Source organism: Myotis myotis, unplaced genomic scaffold, assembly GCF_014108235.1.
Source record: "Myotis myotis isolate mMyoMyo1 unplaced genomic scaffold, mMyoMyo1.p scaffold_m19_p_41, whole genome shotgun sequence".
Lineage (NCBI taxonomy): Eukaryota > Metazoa > Chordata > Mammalia > Chiroptera > Vespertilionidae > Myotis > Myotis myotis.
In genome coordinates, this window is record NW_023416348.1 from 90,052 (window position 1) to 112,781 (window position 22,730).

General features: G+C 64.0%; 1 protein-coding gene across 1 annotated transcript; it reads right to left on the minus strand.

Annotated features, from left to right (window-relative positions):
* Window positions 1–1,103: 1,103 nt before the first annotated feature.
* Window positions 1,104–14,314, minus strand: TNFAIP2 (TNF alpha induced protein 2). The gene is made up of 12 exons (XM_036306409.1): window positions 14,234–14,314; window positions 11,485–11,848; window positions 10,569–11,199; window positions 8,113–8,227; window positions 7,829–7,951; window positions 7,569–7,669; window positions 6,954–7,052; window positions 6,294–6,402; window positions 5,328–5,450; window positions 4,925–5,080; window positions 4,640–4,761; window positions 1,104–2,795 (listed from the first exon to the last, which is right to left on the minus strand). The coding sequence occupies exons 2-12, from the start codon at window positions 11,831–11,833 to the stop codon at window positions 2,657–2,659; spliced, it is 2,067 nt and encodes a 688-aa protein (XP_036162302.1). The 5' UTR covers window positions 11,834–11,848; window positions 14,234–14,314; the 3' UTR covers window positions 1,104–2,656.
* Window positions 14,315–22,730: the final 8,416 nt, after the last annotated feature.

Genomic DNA, 22,730 nt, shown 5'->3' on the forward strand with positions numbered 1-22,730 from the left:
GGCTCTCCCCATCCTGTGCCCAGAGGTACCATGAGGGTCACTGAGCCTCCCGCTCCCTGCCCCCACTCGGTGCTCCCCTGGGAGGCCGAGGGCAGAGTCTGCAGCCCCCAGGGGTTCCAGCAGCCCAGGACCACGCACAGGTGGCACATGGACTGGGGCCCTCCAACCACGGGGCACCCCGTAAGGATCTCCTGGGGCAGCCATCCCCCCCTCCTCCCTCCCCACTGCTCTGTGGGCTCTGCCCATCCCAGATGGCCCCACAGATGGGACTGGCCAGAAAGGCCTCCCTCCCTCTCCAGCTTCCTCTGACCCTGAGCCAGGCTGCTGAGGTCAAGGGCTTTCCTGCAGGTCCCAGACCCCGAAGGTGGTGCCCTTGCCTGCCTCTCTGTGGAACGGATGGTCAAGTTACCCCCTTCCTTGCCCAAATCCTGGGCCGGATGGGAGAGATCTGATCTGCCCACTATTTTGTTTTTCCTTTGATTCCAAGGGGCCTCCCTGACTCACCACCGCCCCGCCCTCGCTACGCCCTCGGGACCACGGGCTGTTGACCACAGAGGCAGCGTTTACGGTTACGTCCAGGCCTCAGCTGTGCTTCAGCTCCAGAATGACCCACGAACTGCATCCTGGGAAACCAGAGCAGGCGCTGCCCCGGCGACATGGGCCCGGATGCCCAGCCCACCCGCCCGCTCTAGCCCTCGCAGGCCAACCGAGCATGAGCACCTGCGACGCTGGTCGTGGCACCACCAACTCCCAATAAGCCCTCGCTTCCTGGCTGCAGAGTCCTGTGTGTGTCCTGCTGGGCTTTGCTGTGCAGGCAAACGGGCCTCCCTGGTGAGCCAGGCCTCTGTCCGCCGACAGCTCTTCAGGTCAGTCCCAGACACAGGAGTACGTTCCCTCTGAGCCCTGTGCGTGGAGCTGACATGATTGTCCAGGGTCCTAACCTCCCCCCTCCCCCATCATCCTCAGTAAAGTGTGTGGGGAGGTCATTACAGGAAGGACACTGCGGACCTGGCACAGAGCCAGGAGGACAGGCCTGCCCAGACCCCCAAACCCTGAAAAAGCCGCTGAGGCCCAGCCCTGCTCCCCGAATGAATCACTCCACGGCCGCTTCTGAAATCAGCTTTATGTCAAGCTATAAAAACACGGACCGTGTCCTGGGACACGCATACAAAAGCAGTGCTATCAAAAATAACATCAGTGACATCCAACATGTGAACCACAAATGTACAAAGGCTCTGCACCGTTTTCGCGGCCAGTTCCTGGCCAAGTACCTGGACGGAGAGACGGACCCTGGAGAGAGAGCTCGCCCGACCTGGCGGTGCCCTCAGAGGCCGAGTCACACCTGAATCTGCTGAGAGGGCCTCTGGGGTGGGCCGAGGCCAGGGGGGTAACTGAACACGTCTTCCTGGGGTAGGACCAGGCGCTCTCCAGGGCAGGGGACGAATGGAGGCCGTGGTGGGCAAAACCATGGCCCCCCAAAGATGCCCACACCCTAACCTCTGGAACCTGTGACCATGTGAGGTTCGCGGGAAAGGGAATGAAATCAGGCTGCCAACCAGCTGGCCTCACAGAGCGCGGTGCTGGGCTATCCGTCTGGATGGGCCAAAGGTAATGGCTGGGCTCCTTGCGAGTGGAAGAGGGAGGCAGGAGCGAAGCCCTGAAGCCCTGCCCTGTGAACGGCTTTGAAATGGATGGGACCACAAGCCAAGTCCTCTGGGAAGGTGGCCTCTAAAAACCACAAGAGGCCAGGAATCCTCCCCGGGAGCCGCCAGCAGGGCCCAGCGCCAGCCGGCCCCTTGCCTTCAGCCCACTAGACACGCATCAGAACTCTGACCTCCAGAACTGAAACTTAGTCTTGTTTTAAGATACTAAGTTTGTGGAAATTCGTTATAGCAGCAGTAAGTAACTAATATAGGTGCAGAGGGGTCAGAGGTCAAGCTTGCCCAGCCCAGTGGAGGACCCAGGAAGGCACCCCTGGGCCTGGGCCTGCCTGGGGGGCAGCCTGAACCCTAGAAGACCCAGGAAGCCCCCTTCTGGGCAGGGGGTGCCTGTGGGCAAGGCAAGCAGAGAGGGGTCGGGGTCTGAGCTGCAGGGATCACAGGGCAACCTGGAGGGGCTCTGACGCCGGCTCTGCCCCAGCCTGCGGGTGACTGCCCGCCCCTTCCCAGGCCCAGGCAAGAGCTCATCTTTCCCTTCTTTCCTCCCAGCTGCCTTCCTTTCCAGACTTGCTGAACCCAGCAGGTCGCAGCCCTGGGTGAAGGGGGCAGGTAGGTAAGGCTCGGCATCCGGCCCGAGGCACTCAGCCCCGGCCATGAGGGCAGCTCTGAGGTGGCCGGGGAGGGACCCCTGGATAGGAGGTGACCCAGGGTCGCTGACCCCTGGCCACTCTGCTCCTTTAGTGCATGACGATCAATGGCCACTTCTCAGGTATAGTCTCTGGCTCCTCATAGGTGTGCTCCCGCCCCACAAGGCTGGTAGCGAACTGGGAGCCGTCCGTTCCAGCTGCCCCTGGGCCTGCACCAGGCCGGGGCTGGGTGGCAGCAGCAGCAGAAGGCAGGAAGCCCGGGAGGCCGGAAGCCAAGTGGGGTGACTGGCTTGAAGTGGGGTGTGTCCGAAGCTCGCCGGGGCTCACAAGCAGGTCAGTCCACAGGAAAAGCTAACCAACCTTTATAAGTGAAAATAGGGCCTTGGTGGCCTCGGGGGCCCCCGTGTGGACGTCCAGGATGCTCCGGATGCTCTTGACTTCACTACTGGACATCCCCTTGATGGCCAGGATGGCGCTCAGGTGGCCTTTGCTGTCAGGAGGAAGTCCCGTCAGTCCAGCCAGTCACCAACGCCTCTGCTCACACCCTTCTCGCTCTCCAGCCTCCCGGCCTGAGCCACAGCGCCCCACAGCAGCTTCCTCCCATGAGCTCCAGCAGCATGGCCACCCGGCCCCCCGAGGGCACACCTGCTCCTGCCACCTCAGGCCTTTAACCGCTGTCCCTCCTGGAATCTCTTCCACCCGCTCTGGAGGGGACCAGCTCCTCTCACCTTTAAGTCTCAGCTAAAATGTCACCTCCCCCAAGAGGCCTTCCCGTCCCGAAAGCCAGCACCTCCTGCCGGTTACATAACCTTTCCAACGTGCAGGTGTATCCCTTTGCCTGACTACTGTGAACCCTCCGTGGACTAGAAGCCACAGGAGGGAGAGCGGAGGCCTGCTCCGTCTTGTACATCATTGCATCCTGGTACCTAGAACCGAGCCCGGCACCTGGCAGACCACTGCAAATTATGGGTGGGCTGGTGGGTGGGTGGTGGGTGGGTGGATGAGTGAGTTGATGGGCGGAAGTTGATGGATAGATGCATGGATAGATGGATGGATGAATGGATGAATAGGTGGGTGAATATATGGATGGAAGAGTGAGTGCATAAGTGGATGGATGGATGGATGGATGGATGGATGGATGGATGGATGGATAGATGAAAGGATGAATGAGTGAGTAGATAGAAGGCTGAGGGGTGAATAGATGAGTAGGTGAATGGAGAGATGCAGAGTTGGGTGGATGATGGATGGATGCATGAAAGGATAGGTGGTGGACGTGTAGATGAATGGGTGGCTCGATGGGTAGACTTGTGGATGGTGGGTGAGTCGATAGCTGGATAGCTAGATGGTGGTTAGATGAACAGATGGGGAGATGCTGCTTGTATGGGTGGGTGAGTAAGTGGGTGCGTGTGGAGGTGAGTGGGTGGCTAGGTGGATGAGTGCAGTGGATCAGCCAGGGGCTACACTAGGCTGAGCTGTCAATCCAACTCAGGGCCCATTCAAACGCTCTCCTCCGTGTCAGAGGACTCGGCCCCCAAACCTATTTCCTGGGCTCACAAGATCCTCAGGCAACCGCCACTCTGGAACGGGGGACCAGGACCCAGGGCCCAGGTCCAAGCCCCAAGCCCCCGGGGATCCCTAGGCTGAGTGGTGGACCCCAGCTCCATCACTGACCTGCTACAGCCTCTAGCAAGTCCCTGGTCTCTCTGGCCTCAGTTTCCCCTCCAAGGGGCAGTATCATCAAAGGCTAAGAGTGGGACTGTGGAGCCAGACTGCCTATATTAGTCATCTTAGCTCCACCGACTCACTGTGTCACCTTGGACACGTGCCTTTAGCTCTCCAGGCCTCATATGTAAATCAGGGATGAAGAGCATCAGTCTGGCCTAGCCCGTTTGGCTCAGTGGCTAGAGCATCCACCTGCGGACTGAAGGGTCCCAGGTTTGATACCGGTCGAGGACATGTGCCCGGGTAGTGGGCTCAATCCCCAGTAGGGGGCGTGCAGGAGGCAGCTGCTCAGTGATCCTTGCTCATCAGTGATGTTTCTGTCACTCTCTCCCTCTCCCTTCCTCTCTGAAATCAATACAAATATATGTTTAACGAAGGAAAGCGTCAGCCTGGTAGGGCGGTGGTGAGGCTCAAGTGAGTGAGCCGCTGTAAGGCTTTGCCTGGGCGCCGGCAGTCGCAGCCCTCAGCAAGGTCAGCAGCCAGGACTGCGTTGCATGGCCAGTACTGGAGCGCCCCCCACCCCAAAGGGGCTGATGCAGCCAAGCCAGGCTCTGACAGTGGGGACCGGCAGGGCCATGCTGACTGCCCAGGTCCCGGGCTGCCCGGTCTCACCTGAAGTCAGGGTACCAGGTGGCGTAAGTGGCCACCTCCATCTTGATGGCACTGGGGTCTTGCAGGCGGATGATCTCGGCGAGTTTCGGGAGGGCGTGGTGCAGCCAGGTGGCCGGGGAGCCCTGCAAGCACAGGCCTGGTTGGAGGGAGGCTGCCCCTGCTCCAGAAGTGCCCCCGGGCCCAGAGTGGTTCCGCCAGAACTGATGGAGCTTGGAGAGACCCAGAGGGCAAGGGCAGCCCATGGGGGACGGGGGTGGGTGGTGAGGGGGTGGAGTCAGGGCTTACAATCTGAGTGCAGAAGTGCTGGATGACTTCGGCGTTGGCCAGGACCTGCCCGGCCAATTGCTGCTGCTGCTCCGCGGTCTTGAGGACCACGCGCCGCTTGCAGAGCCGCACGATGTACTCCTTCACCAGGTGCAGGTGGACAAGCTCCATGAGCTCCTGCGCGGCCAGGGGCAGAGGCAGGGCCGTGAGCCAGCTCCCCACGGAGCTCACACCCTCCCCTGACAGGAGCTTGAAGCCTGGGGCCAGGAGTTCAGGGAGGACAGGTGCCAGGGCCAAGGAGTGCATACATGTGTGTGCGTGTGCAGTGCTGGTGGGTGCGTGCACAGGCCTGTGTGAGCCTCATGCCCAGCTGCACCGCTGCCAGGCCCAGCCCAGCCCAGCCCAGCCCAGCCCAGCGCCTCACCTCCTGGAAGCACTCGCGCAGTTCTGAGAACTCCGGCAGCCTTGTCTCCACGGTGGAGACGATTTCCTCCAGGGTCTGCGCAGAGGCCGTCCAGCGGGTCTGTGTGAACCTCTTGAACAGCGGCTGGGGCGGGAGAAAGGCAGGATGTCTGGACCCGCCCTGCAGGGGAAGGCTGCCAGCCACACACGCAGACACGCACACTGACTCTCGGGGTGGCCCAGGGTCCAGGGACCCAGGGCAGGACTCAGGTCACAGGCAGGAAGTGGAGGGGAGTCTGTGTACCCTTCTCCAAGGACACCCAGCTGTGGCCCCTGCATCGCAGGCGGCCTGCGGAGGCCTTTTCCACCCTCCCCCCACCCCTCCGCCCCCAAATAAATAAATTCCTGCATAAACAAAGCCTCGCGCCTGACTGGTGCCAAGTCATCCCGGGTCACTGTGTGGCCATCACTGCCAACTGGCCACCCGGCCTCCCACTCTGGCCGCTGGGTACATGGTGGGCAGGCATGGGACCCCTCCTGCTTTTCTCCGGGGACCCTCACCCTCTGCTAAAGTAACAAGGGCTTTCTGTGGGTTTCTTGGCCCAGGCAGACATGGCGTGGCGGTGGCTGCCAGAGGCTCTGAGCATCACAGCTGGAGTTCAGCATGGGACAGGTGGTTGGGGAGGGGGGTGGGAGGGGGGGTGGGGGGCGCGGGGAGGGAGAGAGTGTATGCAAGCTTAGGGACTGGGTGGGGGCACGCTGAAGCTTTTCTGTGTCCTCCCAGCCCTGGGTGGCCCCTCTGAGGCCAAACACCAGGCCAAAATGGCGGGGGCGAGGTCGAGGCCTCCATGGCCCCTCGCTGGGCACACCAGCCTCTCTACACCCGGCCCCACACCGTGCCTCCCACATGCCAGTCGGGCTCCTACCATTCTTCCCACCCCATGTCCTATGCACAAGCCTCGGCGGGCCCTGGGCGGGGCGTAGCTACCTTCAGGTCCCAGAACAGGCCCTGGAGCAGGGTGTCAAAGCCGTGGCTCTTGAGCTCATTCAGGGGGCCCAGGAGGCCCTGTGGTGCCTGCCACTTCTCCAAGGATATCCTGGAAGGACACGGGGCAGGGAGGCCAGTCACACCGGCCCTGCTGGCCCATGGCCCGTACCAGAGAGCCAGTCAGCCCGAGGCCCATCTTCCTAAAACACCTCCTCACTCTGGAACCCTCGATGGCTCCCCATTCCCTTGGGAGCAAGTCCAAGTCACTCCATTATACCCCACAGGCAGGCCCAGTCTGCTCACTGCCCGCACACCCTCAGGCCACATCCTCTCCTAACTGGGGGGTGTGGCTCCGCCTCTGCACACCTGTGTGCTCCGCTGCTTAACGGACAGAATCACTGCCCGTTGTTCGAGGATAAAATCACCAGTGAACCCTTTGCCTGAGGCGGGGCCCACCACACAGCCGCTTCCGCTGGGCAGGCCTTCCTCATTTATTCCACGGCTGCTTACACTGCTGTGGCCTCCCCGCCACACCTACCTCACCCCCGACCACGCACTCTCCTCTACCTCCCAGCAGCCCCTTCTCTCCAACAGGCAGGCTGGTGCTCTGCTCCCACACCCGCTCCTGGCCGCCCAGCCTCACCGCCCTCACCCTCTCACCGGAAGGACAGGCAATTGTTGATGTTGGCCATCACATTGGCCCTATAATTTTGCAGCTGTTTGCACCTCTCCAGAAAGTCCTCAAAGGCTCGCTGGTAGCTGGTGAGACAGGAAGAGGCACTTGCAGGACCAGCACAAACACTGGGACAGGAGCAGCGCCCCGGGTTACAGCGCACTATCCCAGGGGTGGCCCCTCAGCTTAAGGCAGCAGCTGGCCCCGGGCACCACGCGGCTGACTTCGCTCTCGGGGCCAATAGAGCCAGGTCCTTCCGAGCTCCTGAGCAGGGGGCCGCCAAGCTCTGGGAGCCTGAAGGGGGCCGTGGGTAAATGGAAGGGTCCTCAGAAGTGGGGAGGGAGGCAGCCAGGAGATTGGGGGGCGAGACTGGAGGTGCCACCTGAAGGGGAGGCCGGGGTCTCAGTCCCTCGGGAGGCATTCCCTTGCAGCTGGAGGGTGCTCCACTGGGAGCTGTGCCCAGCAGAGTGGGGGCCTCAGTGCCCAGTGCAGGGGGACAGACATCCCTAGGGGCCAGGAGGGCACTGGTCTAGCCTGGACCCCCAGCCGGGCACAGGGAGGACGCTGCAGGGCCCTCTGTGCGCGCCTGCGCACACACCCACCTCCTCAGAAACGCAGCCAGCTCCGCCAGCAGCATGTGCTGTATCTGTTTGCCCAGGTCAGGCGTGATGCTCTCGGCCTTGATCTGGCCCTGGGAGATGATCTGCAGGGAAGGGGGTAAGCTAAGCAGGGCCCCACCAGCACCAGGGCTGGGGTGGGGGTGGGGGCCTGCTGGGAAAGGGGGCGGGCTCAGAGGGGCACGTGTGTGCACACAGGGATGGACTGGGTGGGCTGTCCGTGTACACGGGAGGGGGGCTGCTACCTGAATGATGTCAATGGCCAGCTCGCTGTGACAGTGGCCGTTCAGCCTCTGGGGGGCCACATCCTGGGCCCAGCGCTGTGACTCCAGGTCCAGGGCTCGGGCCATCAGCTCTTTCACGCTGGCCTGGGGGCCGGGGAGAGTCAGGTCAAGGTAGCAAGGAACTCGTCAGCCCTGCCCACGTGGGAGCCCTGTCAGGCTCCCTGATGTCCTGACTGTCCCAGAGCCTCCCTCCGCTTCCTTCCTGCCCCTCCCTGGCCAGGCCCCGGCGCTGTCCTTGGACTCACCACCTCATTGGACAGGAACGTGGCCTCCAGCAGCCGGACCTGCTTGGGGGGCAGGAGGCTCCCCAGGTTGATCCCCTGCAGCTCCCCTGCCAGGCTGGCGCTATTGATGATGTCGCTGTGGGCAGAGGGGCTGGTGTGAGGCAGACAGGCCCCACCCAGCACCATCCTGAGGTGAGAGTACCTCCCTCCCTGCCTCTCTGCTGTCTGCCCCCCACTAACGCCCCTCCCTGCCTCTCCGCTGCTCTGAGCTCCGCTGTCTGCCCCCCACTGACCCCCCTCCCTGCCTCTCCCTCCGCTACTCTGAGCTCTGCTGTCTGCCCCCCACTGACCCCCCTCCCTGCCTCTTCCTCCGCTACTCTGAGCTCCGCTGTCTGCCCCCCACTGACCCCCCTCCCTGCCTCTCCACCTCAGATGATGGGCCCTCTATCTGTTCAGGTAAAACCTGGGAACATCATGCCTCCTTTTACTCTCTCATCCACTCAGGCTCCAAAACATCCCCCCGCCCCGCCCCATCAGCCTCCAGCCACCCAGCCAACCACCCCATCTCCCGCCTGGCTCATTGCCGGAGCCTCCTCCCAGGCTCCTGCTTCCGCCCTTGTCCACCAGCAAGCAGAACCTGCTCACCTCCTCCTGCAGATCAAATCCCAGCTCCCCTCTCACACACAGGAAACCCGCTCCCTCTGGCAGCAGCCTGAGACCAGCCACCCCTCCCCCTCTTCCCTCCCTGCACCCCAGCCCTAGGCCCCCGCCCTCCCGGCCACCCTTGCTGTCCGCAGAGGCTGGGCCAGCCAAGCAGGAAGGGCTGCTTGCAGGGCTCTGCGGAGGCGGCTCCCCTCACCCTCCTGGCGCCTCTGTGGGCCCAGGGCCCCCAGGGACGGCCCAACCTTGGCACCTCCTCAGGGCCTTTGTCTGCAGGAGGCTCTGCCCCTTCGCAGCCTGGACACCATGTCCCTTTGCTCCCTGCACTTCTGCCACACAGGCCTCAACCAAGCCTCCGGAACCCGCCTCAGGACTCCCAGCCCAGCCAGCCTCCGTTTCCGCTGTGTCGACCCCAGTGGGCCCCAGGCTAAAGGCCCCCGGTCACCGTCACCGGGACAGGAAGGCTGCCTGCCTGGCAGAGGTGTGTGTGCCCAGCGTTTCCTGTTGAGTCAGGCCCGCCACCCCTGCCCTGTGCCACTGCCCTGTGCCCTGCTGACTCCTCACCCACCACCCCACTGGGCCCTTCCTCCGGACCCGCTGACCACCAGCACCAACTGAGCCCACTGGCTACCCAGGTGGGCCCCTGAGGCCCTCCACACTGTTCAGACTGTCTACTCCTCCGGGCTTCGCACTGGGGGCTGGGCCAGCCCTTCAGGCCCCCCTGGCTTTTGCTGGGCACTTCTACACTCTGTCTCCCCCCACCCAGCTTGTGCTGAGACCCATGGAGTCTGGGTAAATCGGGATGCCTGAGGCTGTGCCCACGGCTACCAGGCCCCCTCCGCGGGCACCACCAGCCTCCCACCAAGGCGCTCCAGGGCCCCTGGCCGGAACTCAGCTCAGCTGTGGGCTCACGGGGATCTTTCCATGGGCCACGTGGCCCAGCCCAGCCCTGCTCTCCCAGCTTCCTGGGAGGCCCCCATCACCTGTCCATAAAGCCCAACACTGACAAGCTCCGCACAGCTCCTAGAATGCTTCCCGGCTCCCCTTCAGGCCCAGGGAGTGACTCCCTTCGACGAGAGCACCTCCCTCCTTCTGCCTTCTTCCTGAGCCCCCTCCCCTTCTGTGGGATTGGGAGCTGGCCCTGCTCAGGGACCTGGGCTCCTGCTCCAGGCAGACCCTGCTGGCACCTCCTCAAGCCCACTTCCCAGACTGACCAGGCCAGGCTAGGGCTCTGCCCTGGGCTCCCAGTCCCTGGCCCCTCTGCCACAGCCCCTCCAGCTCTGGATTGCCATCGTGTGCCCACCCCTTGCCCAGTTCATGAATGAATGAAGTTCTGGGCCCGGCCAGGTGGCTCAGCGGTTGAGCATTGATCTATGAACCAGGAGGTCACGGTTCGATTCCCAGTCAGAGCACATGCCCAGGTTGCAGGCTCCATCCCCAGTGTGGGACGTGCAGGAGGCAGCAGATCCATGATTCTCTCTCATCATTGATGTTTCTCTCTCTCTCCCTCTCCCTTCCTCTCTGAGATCAATACAAATGTATTTTTTTCAATAAGTGAAGTCCCTGCCTTTCTCTGCACCTCGGTTGCCCCAACTGCACCTGTTTCCCCAACTGAGGCCCTGGGAATGAAGGGTTCCAAGTGCAAAGCCGACCCAGCAGGCCTAGGCTCCCGGCCTGCTAGCCGCTCCGCCCACGGGGACTCCTCCCCGCGGCCCAGGGCCCCGCCCACGGGGACACCACCCGGGGGACCTGGTTTCCCCCTCCCGCCCCCCCCCCCCGCCCCCAAACACCACCCCTCGGCCCAGGCCCGCACTCACTTGGGGTAGAGGTTCTGCACCCAGAGCAGCAGCATGTAGGTGTCGCGCTGGCACAGCTCGAACTGCGCCATGGCCGCGATCTGGGCCGCGAACTGCGCGTGGTAGCTCTCGGCGTAGACGGCCACGACGCCGAACTCGGCGGGGAAGAGCGGCTTCAGCCGCTGCACCACGGCCTCCAGGTCCCCCTTCATGGTGCGGCCCATGGACAGGAACGTGCGCTCGGCCTCCGAGAGGCCCTCGGCGGCGGCGGGCGGCCGGCCCATCCGCTCCTCGGCCTCCTGCGCCACCGCGCGCTGCCACAGCTGCAGCCAGTGCCGCGGGCGCGTGGCCGCCAGCGCCGAGGGCTGGGGCTCCGCGGCCGCCACGCGGCGATCCTCGCGCTCCTGCTCGGCCAGCACCGCCAGCGCCTGGCGCAGCCGCTCGGGCGGCGTCTCCAGCGGCCGGCGCAGCGGCCCCAGCACCTGGTCGCGCAGCAGCACGTACAGCGCCTCCACTTTGCTCTGGCGCCGCACCAGCTCCTCCTCGCTCACGCCGCCCGCCGCCGCGGCCTCCTGCAGCTCCCGCTCCAGCCGCATCAGCGGCCCCGCCGCCTCCAGCCGCCCGCGCTCCAGGTCCGCCTTGAGCTCCTCCACTGTCACAGGGGACACGCGTTAGCGCGCCAGCCACGGGCCAGGGCACGCGGGGCCAGCCCACCCCATGGCGCCCGCTGGAGAACCCGAAAGGCGAAGGGATGCGCCCCGAGAGCCAGGACTGAAGCCTGGTTCGCCTCCTCCCAGACCCGCAAATTAGGCAGGGGTGCAGGTGGAAGGAGGGAGAGACGGGCGAGCCCACCATTCTGCCCTCTCGGTCCTGGCCAGAGTGAGCCAGGCCCCGCCCGCTCTGACCCGGGACCCTCACCCACGCGGCCCCAGCCTACCTGTGGGCAGCGGGCCCCCCAGCCCCGGCTGGGCTTCAGGCTGGGCTTCAGGCTTGGCCTCGCGCTCCGCGGCACCGGACTGGCCCTTCTTCTTCTTCCCTTTGGTGAAGATGCTGAACATGCCGGCCAGGCCTTTGGGCTTCTTCTTCTTCTTTGAAGCCTCCTCCTCATCCTGGGCCACCTCAGCCTCCGGGAGTGGCACAGGGTCCTCCGAGGAGGCCTCTGACATGGAGGCCTCTGACTCCGCCTCTGACCCGGAGCGAAACTTCAGTGGGCTTCCAGGGAAGTCAAGGGCCCCTGGCACCCGCTGCTGGCCGGGCAGGCCCTGGAAGGGCATCGTCTGCAGCATCGTCCCGCCTCAAGCCTGCAGTGGGCGGGGGGGGGGGGACGGGGTCAGGTCGCCGCACCGGGCGGGCGTGTGGCAGCAGTAAGTGGGCCTGCTCAGTCGTCCCCAGTGTGGCCACCAGGGCTCTGGCCTTCTCCTGGCCCACGTGGGCACCAGCTCAGCTCCCTCCCTGGACACGGGTTTCTCAGCACCCACAGCTCCCCCGTCACCACCACCACACCGCAGCCCCCCAGCACCACCGCAGCCCCCCAGAACCACCAGGCAGGGACCAGGCTGAGGAGGCCCTGCCCGCCTCCAGCTGGAGGGGCCTCCCTTTGCTTGCAAAGCTTCCTTGACAGCCCACCCTCTGGGCAGGGGCTGCAGAGCATGCACCCTGGATCCCGGGGCCTGGGAAGAGACAGCATGGCTTCGGTCCCATTGCACGGAGCACGGACCAAAGTCCAGAGGGGCGCGTAGCTGCGAAGGCTGGCTGAGGCAGAGGGCCAGCCCGGCACACCCTCCATCTTGCCCAGCTCCTCTCTGTCTTGTCTGGCTGTGGGGTCCCAGAGGGACCCTGTGAGCAAACATGGAACCACGAGGCAAGCAGAGCTCCCCCTATCCTGGCTGTGGAGCTCAGTCTACAGACACCATAGCCCCCCTCCCACTCTAGGGGGGAGGACTTTGGAGAGCCGCCCACGTGGTGAGATTGGGGCTGCCTGCTTCTCCCTGCTCCAAACAGGGTGATGTCACCGTCACAGCAGCTTTCACTTTCTGTGCCTTCCCGGGTGCCCACCCATCTCTTCCTCATTCCCACTGTGGCGGGGGGAGTCCTCATCTCGCAGAGAGGGCGCAGGGAGGCTTAAACGCCCCTACAGTCAGCAGCGTGAACTCAGAACTCATCCCCTGCCTCCGGGTCCCCCACCACCTTGCAAGCTGCACCCACAAAAGCAGGACCCCTGTGCCCAGCAGCACTTGGCCACCATCAGAGCGGGCCAGGGTCATGGAGGGGAGCATGGCTGACCCCAGGGAGCGAGCGGGGCAGAGCTGGGGACGGGGAGCAGATGGGGCCAGGCCTTCCTGGGAACTGGGGTGACCCATAACCATAGTGCCTTCTCGCCACCCCAGAGTAAATATACCCAGTCATGACGCACGCAACGCGGTGACTTAGACGGCCCCTGCCGCAGCCCCGCCACGCGGATGGGCTGCCCACCATCCAGGAGAAGCCGAGGAGCAGGTGATGAGGCTGCGGGAGGCTCAGCTTGGGCCTGAGACCTTCCGGAGCCCCTGCTGCCTCCCCACCAGCCCACACACCTGTCCCATCCCCCGGCTGCTCACCCAAACCCCTGAGCTCGGCCAGAGCCACGCGGGGCCAGGGCGCCTGGGTTGTTCCCACTCCCACTGACCTCTCCAGATGCCCTGGGCAGGCTCCTCCAGTGCTCCCCGTGCCCCTGGGCCTGGCAGTCCCACTGCAGAGCCCAGCAGGGGTGCTCTAGGGGGCCCCCAGACCAAGGTCCCCATTTCTGCCTCCCCACCCACTGCCCCCGCATCCCCTCCCAATCCACCCCGTTCATGCCACGCACCCATGGGAGCTGGTCTGGCCATCTGGCGGGGGGGGGGGGGTGCTCAGGGCCACCCCGGGGCCTGCCCACCTCTGCCCTCCTCCTGGGGAGAAGGAGAGGCCACCCTGACCAGCAGGGCCACCAGCCTCGCCTCTGCAACCTCGACCCCATCTCCCTGTTCCCACAAGCTGGGCTCCTCTGACCACCAGACCCTGCTCTGTGGGTCCCCACGTGGTCCCCGCCTCCTCCCCTGGGCACAGACTCCTTCTAGGGCCCTGCGGCCCCCAAAGACTGCAGGCGCAGCCCCGCGCCAGCCCCACGCAGGGCCAGGAAGGGTGTGGGGGTCTCAGGCCAGCAGGGAGGGCGGGAGAGGCGATCGGTGAGGCGCAGCCCTGGCTGGGCAGTGAGGGGAAGAAGGGGCCGCCCAGTCATACTGTGTGGCAGCCCCCCTCTCCTCAGGCCCGCACCCCCTCCTGCCCTCCTGCCCTGGGGTCGGGGCGGGGTCGCACAGCCTCCCCGCCTCTGCTCCTGGCGGGGAGGTCTCCCCGGTGAGGACAGCAGGCGCCGCGGTGGAGTGACGGCCGGGGGCACACAGCCTCCCTCCGCTCCGGCTGCGAGACCAGGGGGACCCGCGCCCTTCCCCCCGCCCCCTCCGGCCTTTCCAGGGGCCCCCCCGCGCTGGGAGCGCCGCCCGGGGCCGGGCCTCAGTTTCCCTGGAATCGGCCGCCCCCCGGTCCCCGCCGCCGCGCCGGCCGCTCCGTCGGGGGACCGGCCATCCGGGGGCGAGCGGTCCGGCGGCCGGGCAGCCGCGCGGCGCGTTGGGGACGGACGGACGCCGGGCGCGGGGAGGGAGAAGGTCACTTACTGAGCCGCCGCCGCCTCTGTCCCGGCCGCCGAGCCCCGCGCGGCCTGATAAAGCGCCGACTCCGCCCCGCCCCGCCCGCGGCCACCACGCGGGGGAGGCCGGGGGAGGGCGACGGGGCTGCCCGGCCCGAACGCGGGAGCGCCCCCCTCCCCGGCGGGGCTGGGCCCGTCCAGCAGGTGTGTGGGGTCACTACCCCCCACCGGCGGGGCGGTGGCCGGGGCCACCCCGTCTTTGGGGCGCGGGGACCCTTACCCAAGGCAGACGGGGATCGGGTCTGGCTCCCACCCATTGTCCAAGGGCTGCTTCTGATTGGCTAACTGGGAAGTCCCCTCCTCTCCTTCTCCCCCCACCCCCGCCCCCCAGTTCAGGACCACATTTCTGCGTCACAGAGCCACCCCCATCCCAGCTCGGGGCGCCGGGACGGTCCCACCCCAACTCTCTGGGCCACAAGGGGATCCCACTCTGGGTGGCCCTGTGGCCTCACAGAGGCGCGGAGGGCTCCCTGGAGGAGGTGTCCTGGGGGAGGCTGTAGGGTGGTCCGCCAAGGACAGAGCCCTCACTGTCAGGCCTCGCGGGAATGGGGAGATGCCGAGGGCACGCAGGCGGGTGGCGGAGTCGGAACTCACACCCAGGCCGCCGAACCCCCACTGAAGGGCCTTCCCTTTCTGGGACCCGAGCTGGGCCGGACAGGCTGCTGGGGGCCCAAAGCCCGGACCCCAGCAGCGTGGGCTCGAGCCTCACTCAGCCCAGCTCTGTCCTCGCCGGGGGGAGGAGGGGGGGGCTTGAGCAGCTCATCCCCTCTCTGGGCCTCAGTTTCCCCGCTCAGCCCTGGTATGGGGTGGGGAGAGGGTGCGGCGGAGAGCACCCCCCAGCGGCGGCCCCCTGGCTATGGCGCATGTCAGGAATCCCTCTGGAAAGGACCAGTCATTCAGGAATTTCCCGGCTGCGCCCGCTTCCCTTTCGGGGAGCCGCTGCCCCTCCCCCTTTTGTTTGCTCCGTGACCCCTCCACCTCCGAGGGCCACCGCTCCCCCTGGGCCCGGGAGGATGGCAGGGCGGGCGGGTCTGGGAGCTGGGGGTGCCCCTGGGGACCGAGAACTTCCTCTTCCTCTTGGGTGGAAGTGCCAGGCTTGGGGGGCTTAGAGGAGGGGAGGGGCGTCAGGAGTGACAGTAGGTGGACCCCCCTTTCTCTCCGACTCCGGGGGAGGCGTTTTTCAGAGGAGCCACCGGAGGGGCGGCAGGGAGGGCCTCCCATCTGCTCCCCAGTTGAATGGGAGATGAAAGCCAGGCCCCCAAGGCCATCAGCTGCCAGAGGGCTCATTGTGCAAACCTGCTTTCCTGTCAGCTCCCCAGTTCGCCCCAGATTGGGACACTTGTGAAGCTCCCAGGCCCACAGATTGGGACACTCTGCCAGCTGGCGAGCACCGTCCAGCAGAGCCGGTCCTGGTCAGCACGGACAGGAACGCTCCTCCGCAGGGCACAGCCTGGCCGGCCGCCCAGCCCACCTGCCCCCTTCTCCACAGCTTCACCTGAGCAGGGGCCAGGGCAGGGGGTGAATGGGGGGGGGCTGCCTTGCCCTTGTGTGTTGCACCAGCCACTTCCCCAGGGCACAGGGCGTGTATGTGAAGACCCCAGCGCGAGGGAAAGCCTCTCAAACGGGCCGCACAGGGGCCAGGGATGACAGCTGGGAGGAGGTGGGGCTGACTCGGCAGGAGCTATTCCTGACATGTGAGGAGACCTTCCAGGGGAGCCAGCCGCGGGCCAGCCAAGAATCGCTGTCAGCAGGAGGGAGCAGCCCATGCGGTGGGAGTGCTGCTGGCCAGCTGCTGGCTCTCCCGTGTCCCAGTGCCGTCCCAGTCCCGTCCCCCTCCAGTCCCCTCGGGGTTCCCGGCAGGGAGGGCGGCAGCAGGGGCAGCCAGAGGTGGTCGGCCAGCTCAGGGCCAGGAGCCGTGATCTGCTGCTCGCATGCGACCAGGGCCTTGGCCCCACCACACGCGTGGGAGCTGCATGCCTATGGCTCTGCCCCCCTTCCGGCCGCTCAGAAGTGACAGCTGACTTTTTTCTTAGAGCTGCGGTAACAGATGCCTAACGAAAAGGACCATTTTGATCATGGACGCGTGCAGCTCAGCGGCATTAAGTACCTTCGCACTGTGGTGCAGCCATCACCGCTGCTGCCATCCCTGAGAAACTCATCAAACGCTAACCCCTCCCCCTCCTCCAGCCCGGGCGACCAGCATTCTACTCTCCGTCTCTATATACGTGTGATATTCTAAGTGCCTCCCAGAAGTGGAATCATATCGTGCCTGCCCTGGGGGACCGGTTTATTCCTCAGCGTAATGTCAGGGTTCCTCCCTGTCCTGGCGTGTGTCGGGCTTTCCTTCCTTTGTAAGGCTGAATGCCCATTGTTTGTTCGTTGGCACGGGTGGGCAGGGGCTGCTGCCACCCCAGGCTGTTCTGAGGGCTTTGTGCACGTTAACTGCTTCCATCAGGCAATCTTCTGAGATGGGTGCTCCCTCACTGTCCCCTTTCTCAGGCGGGGAAACTGAGCCCTGTCTGTGGGTCAGTGGTGGAGCTGGGCGCCCCATGAAACATTGCTTCCCCCCAATGTTGATCAATGTGGGAATGCAGTTTTATGTATTTAAGTCACAAGGAGGGACTGCCAGGCCAGACAGCTCAGATGCAGAAATGGGAGGTTTTACTGCCTTCCACTTTGTTTACATCTTTGGGGGGGGGGAAAGTCCCAGTATTACATAATCTTTTTCATTAACTGAGTCTTCCACCACTCCCTCAGGGACCCAGCCCCATGGGGGGAGGGGGGAGGGGGGAGCGAGTGCCGGCTGTGCTGGGACTGTCAGGGGCAGAGCTGGGGGGGGGGGGGGCTGCCTGGGAGAAGCTCCTGGGAAGAGGGGCATGGAAGGCAGAGGGGGCACATTCATGGGCAGAGGCTGAGGGCCTGTGGGTCATGGAGCCGGCTGCACCCAGACTCCGGGAAAGGTGAGGCCCCAGCGGTGGCCTTCAGCACAGGAGGGTGCTGACAGTGGGGTGGGCTCCCGACCAGGAGGCCAGGGCACCGGGCTGTCGCCCAGCCCCCCACCCAGGCCTGGCCCACTTCCCTCTATGAGATGACTTGCATTTCCACTGCTGGCCCGTCAGTCCTGCTTCTCCCTCTACTTCCCAGGCCATCGCCTGACTGGGGGACCCTTCCTGGGGCCCCTTGTTCCCTGGGGTTGCCCCCTCACTAACTGCACTGCTCAGGGCCCTCGTGTCCCCTGCTGACAGAGGAGGAAACTGAGTCTCAGAAGGGCAAGGGGACTCGCAGGCGGAGGCCTTGAGGCTGGGGCCTGTGGCTACCGAGAGAAGTCACTGACTTGGGGTCACTGGCAGCTGCACAGTCCTGGGCCAGAGTCAGCTGATCTCCCCGGGGCCACGGGACAGCTGGCCAGGAGCCACCCTCCCGGGCACCCTCTCCCTCGGGGGCACTTGCCCCATGCGAAGATGTTTACTTGTGAACAGCCGCTCCCCTTCCTCCCAGGAGGAAGTCAGGCCCCACACTTCCTTTTTTGTCTGGCAGTTGGGGAAACTGAGGCCTGAGGATAAATGGCTTCTGCAGGGTCCATGGGGCAAGAGGACCCCAGTACTTGGCCTCCCACGGAGTGCAGCGCAGGAGGGCTTCCTGGAGGAACCGCCCCAATGGCCCAAACTCTCTCCTAAAAAGGCCTGGCCTTACGCAATGGCTTTTGGTGGTGATGCAAAATGGTCAAGTCCAGCTCCTGTTCCTCCAGGCCTGGGCTGCCCTTGGAGCCTTCCCCTAGCCGGCATGATTTCTAGGAAGTCATGTTTGCTCTCCACTGGACCCCACCCAATGACAGAGGCAGGAATGCTCCTGGGAATCCCAGCACTCTGCAGGGCTGGGCCAGGGCCCAGAGGAGGAGGGCTGCCCAAAGCACCAAGGGCATGACTTTTCCCAGAGCCTGGGTGCTGGGCTCTCCTCCTTATCCAACACTTGAGAACTCTGGGTGTCTGGACTTTGGAAAAGGAAGGCATAACATTGATATGTTTATTTTATTTTATACTAGAGGCCTGGTGCACGAAATTCGTGCATGGGGGTGGGAGGGATCCCTCAGCCCAGCCTGCACCTTCTCCAATCCGGAACCCCTTGAGAGATGTCCGACTGGGATTGGGCCTAAGCCAGCAGTTGGACATCCCTCTCACAATCCAGGACTGCTGGCTCCTAACTGCTCCCCGGCCAGCCTGATCACCCCCTAACTGCCCTCCCCTGCTGGCCTGATCACCCCTAACCACCTCTGCCTTGGCCCCCCACCACCATGGCTTTGTCCAGAAGGATGTCTGGTCTAATTAGCATATGACCCTTTTATTAGTATAGATTATTATTTTTTAATATATTTTTATTGATTTCAGAGAGGAAGGGAGAGGGAGAGAGAGATAGAAACATCAGTGATGAGAGAGAATCATTGATCAGCTGCCTCCTGCACACCCCTCCCCCAGCCCCACCCCCCCATTGGGGATCAAGCCCACAACCTGGGCATGTGCCCTGACTGGGAATTGAGCTGTGACCTCCTGATTCAGAGGTCAATGCTCAATCACTGAGCCACGCCGGCCAGGCCACATAGATGTTTTTAGACATGTGGCCTCACCCCTGGGGCCTCAGTCTTCCCTCCTGGAAATGGGGCTGGCACACGCTCTGAGTTTGCCAGGGAAGGCTGCAGCACCCGTGCATGCAACCAGCAGTATCTGCTCCTCTCCGGACACTGCTGCCAGCCAGGCCCTCATGAGCCACGTTTGCATTTTTGCACAAATGCTCCCCATTTTACCCCAGGAGACAGAGCCAGAGAGGTGGAGTCACTTGCCCAAAGTTACACAGCCAGGAAGGTGCAGAGCTGGGATCCCAGCCCAGGGGCCTCGGAATCCAGAAGCTGATTCCTAACCCTGCACGGAGGGAGGGAGCCGGGCACACAGTGGCTGAGCCCTGACAGCCCCACGGCCACAGACATTCCTCTTCCCTAAGATCCAGAGATCCCATTACTGTATTTGGGGACTTATTCTTACCCGGCTCAAGGACTGCCCGCCCCCACCCAACGACCACAGCAAAGGCAGGCTCTTCGCCATTCAGGTTTCCCTTGTTAACCTCGGCTGTTTACAGGCAGGTGTCCCCCAGGGAAGGACACAGAGGAAGGAAGAGGAGACTTTTTACCTTATATCCTTCTTATACCTTTTTAATTTTGAACTAAGTGAATGGACCACGATCCCAAAACATTTCAAAGTCACAGATGAAAACATGTAACACGTTTCACTAGCCGCTAATAGGTGTGTGGTATATACAGCTTTGGCAGGGGGAGAGCAGTGGGCCAGGGGTGGGCCTGACCTGTCCACGTGTCTGTCCTCCTCCAAGCATTTCACTACAGTAGGGGTCCCGGGGAGGCCGGGCTATGACCTGGTGGCACCTACCCTTGGAGCTCCAACTCCCAGCACATTCCCCCCCTTGAGGCCCAGGAAGGGGCCCTGCTCTCTGTTGCCATGGTGCCCAGGACAGAGCCACTGCCCAGCACTCTCACGGACTGGAGGGGGGAAGGGCAGTGAGCAGGCGAAGGCCGAATCCCTGTTCCTCCCTCCAGGCCTGAGCACAGACAGACACTGACCACCATGGGGGGCCCGCGGGTCTGTGGGGTTCCTAAGGGGACTTTGTGGTGGCAAAGGAAGGAAGTGAGATTGGGGAAGCAGGTCCTCTGGGAACCAAGCAGCCCCCTCTCCCCTCCTGTGCCGCAGTCTTTCGCAGCAAGGGTTCAGGAACCTGGAGAAGGGCCGCGCATAAATGGATACACTAGACAAGAAGTATAAATTTAGAAGGCATGGGGAACCAGGCGGAAACCCTTCTCTAGCGGAGTTGGCTCGCCTAATCTCCGGACCCACAGCTTTTTATTTACACACTAGAGGCCCGATGCACGAAATTTGTGCAAGAGTAGGCCTTCCCTCAGCTGCCAGCGCCCTCCCGGCATCTCTCTGGCACCTGGGATGGCTTCCCTCCAGCTGCCTGCAGGTACCGGAGACCCCAAGGCTTTCCTCACAGCCCCTGCTTCATTCCCAAGGTTGAAGCCCGGTCTAATTAGCATATTAGCTCTTATTATTATAGGTTTTGTCCTTTAGCAAAGCAAGCATACATATCAAAGGTAAGGTTGGTAAACAGTAAAAGATTATCAGGTTAGGGGATTGCCCTGAGACATTCAGCCAACATTGTCCCCTTGCTAAAAGCCCCAAGGTCCATGAGCCTTCTGAAGGACTTCTTGCATAATTATGACCTGCTGGTCTTAGCCTCTAGCACTCCTGGGCAGTGGTGAGGGGCCCTTCAAGGGGGGCTGCCCCCGTGTATAGGTGAGGTGCAGGGCCAGGCAGGGAGGGGCCTGCAGCCGTGGGGCAGGGTTCAGGCCTAGCTCTGCACTTTCCAGCCACGAGACTGTAGGCCAGGCCCTTCACCTCTCTGTGCCTCCGTTTTTCCAGTGAAATGGGGCGCTGTCTGTGACTCCCAGGCTGGGGAGGGTGATGTAAATGCTAGCCATAAAGCCAGGCCCCTATGACTGCATGTTCCCAGGGGCATGGCCAGGCCATGGTCTGCAAGAAAAGCTGGGAAGACCCTGGTGCAAGGCTGGGGGGAACTCTGAGTGGCACAAAGCTGGAGGTGAGTGGGGCAGCGTGTGGGGAGGCCCCAGGAGGACTGAGCAGCCTCCTCACGGCGCAGGGAGCACTGAGGCGGAGACCACGCTGTCTCCCTGAGCTTCCAGGTTCGGAGACAGGAAGTGAGTTTCCTGGCAGGAACTCCATGCCCGGGCAGGCCTGGTGCGTGTTCCTGTCAGCCCAGCCGCGTCTGGGGCCTGGAGTCAGCTTCCCAAGGCCGAGTGGGGATGAGCCGCTCCTAACGGTGCAGTCGGGGAGGCTGGGAGCCACAGGGCCGGCTGAGGTGGGGACACCCTGCGTGCTTCAGGCCCAGGGCTCCGGCCATCGGTCATTCTGCCTCAGGGGTGGGTGGGGGCTGTGCCCAGGACCCTGCCACCCTCCCTGTCACCAGGTCCCATGAGGCCCTGCAGAGAGGAGAGCCCAGAGAACTTGGCTCCTGTGGTCCAGGCCAAGTGTGGGCTAGGGCCTGCCTCCAGAGCTGCTTCCGGCCGTGCTGGCCAAGCTGTCTGGCCAATAAGGAAGTGTGTGTGTGCGTGTGTCGCTGGAATGTTCTGGCCCTGGTCCACACCCGAGGATGGAGGGACCGTGCCCCGTGTCTGCAGTTCTCCTGAGGCAGGACAGCCTGGGAGCCCCAGGTGCCCCTCCAGCTGGAGTCCCGGCTGCGTCCCCTCCAGCAGGTCCCTGGTCCTGCCTCTACCTGGCGCCCTCCTCCTGGCGGCGCCCTCTCCTCCCTCCGCTGGTCTTCCCCCAGTGCCCACGTTCCCGGGCTCCTCCATGGACAGGGCTGTCCTGTCCACCCCTGAGCTGAGGGGCCTGGAGTCGGGGCCTGCTCCATGAAGTCTGGGGGCTCCAGCCCAGGCCTCTCTGCTCCCCTCGGAAAGGCGGTGGGGGCTCCTTTCTGAGGAGGTGCAGAGGGCAGCCTGCAGCCCAAATGCAGTCCTGGGGTGAGCCCAGCCTGGGCTCGCACCCTCTGTGGCCCCCTCCCCGTGGCTGAGCATCCCAGCCACCTGGTGCGAGGCAGGGCCAGCTCACGCTCTGCTGGCTGCCTCCCCCCCCCCTCCCCCCGCAGGACTGCTGGTCAGTGGCAGTTCTCAAACATTCCCTGCCACACCCCCAACATGGAACCTGAGAACTCCAACCTCTCCTCTTCCTCATTCCACCCCCACCCACCCCACCCCACCTGATTCCCACCAGGGAGGTCTGGGCATCCCCCCCTCCGCCACCTCTAGCCCCTGAGCACCCATGCGTGCCTGCTCCCACCCCTGGGGCCCACCAGGACTCAGCCCTGGCTGTGCTCAGCCCCGGGGAGGGAGCAGGACAGCCCTGCCTGGGCTCTGCTCAGTGCCGGTCGCAGTGCAGGGAGGTGGGCCCGGAGGGTCTGGAGACGCACGGCCCCTGCCCCTGCGTGCCGGCCCTGCAGCCTTTCAGGACCCTCACCCTGTGCTTGGGAGACAGCTTCCTCGGGCTCCAAGGGGCCTGGCTCCAGAGGGATAGACTGAGGCCTGGCCGGGAAGTCCTGGCCCCTGTAGCCACCTGCTCCCTCGCGCTGCCATGGTCGGGGCCAGGCCGAGAGGCAGTGGGGCCTTCTGTGCAGGGGGGAGCGGGGAGGCCTCTGCCCGTTTCCATGACTCCGGTCAACTCCCTCACCTCACGCCCAGGTTCCCGGCAAGCTGAGGTTGCCAATGCAAATGAACTTCCCAGCAGCCTCGCCTGAAGGCTGGAGCCCGGTGCCCAATGGAGGGATCTCCTTTCAGCCCCCCTCCGAGCCCAGGCCTATGGGGTCAGCCCCCACACCCGAGGGTTTCCCTTGCC

Excerpts from the sequence above, each read along its gene's own strand:
- TNFAIP2 (XM_036306409.1), bottom strand. The coding sequence starts at position 11,833 with ATGCTGCAGACGATGCCCTTCCAGGGCCTGCCCGGCCAGCAGCGGGTG. Across the intron at positions 7,670-7,828 it reads TGGCCATTGACATCATTCAG|ATCATCTCCCAGGGCCAGAT; the intron begins GTAGCAGCCCCC and ends CCTTCCCTGCAG. Across the intron at positions 7,053-7,568 it reads CTGGCTGCGTTTCTGAGGAG|CTACCAGCGAGCCTTTGAGG; the intron begins GTGGGTGTGTGC and ends CTGTCTCACCAG.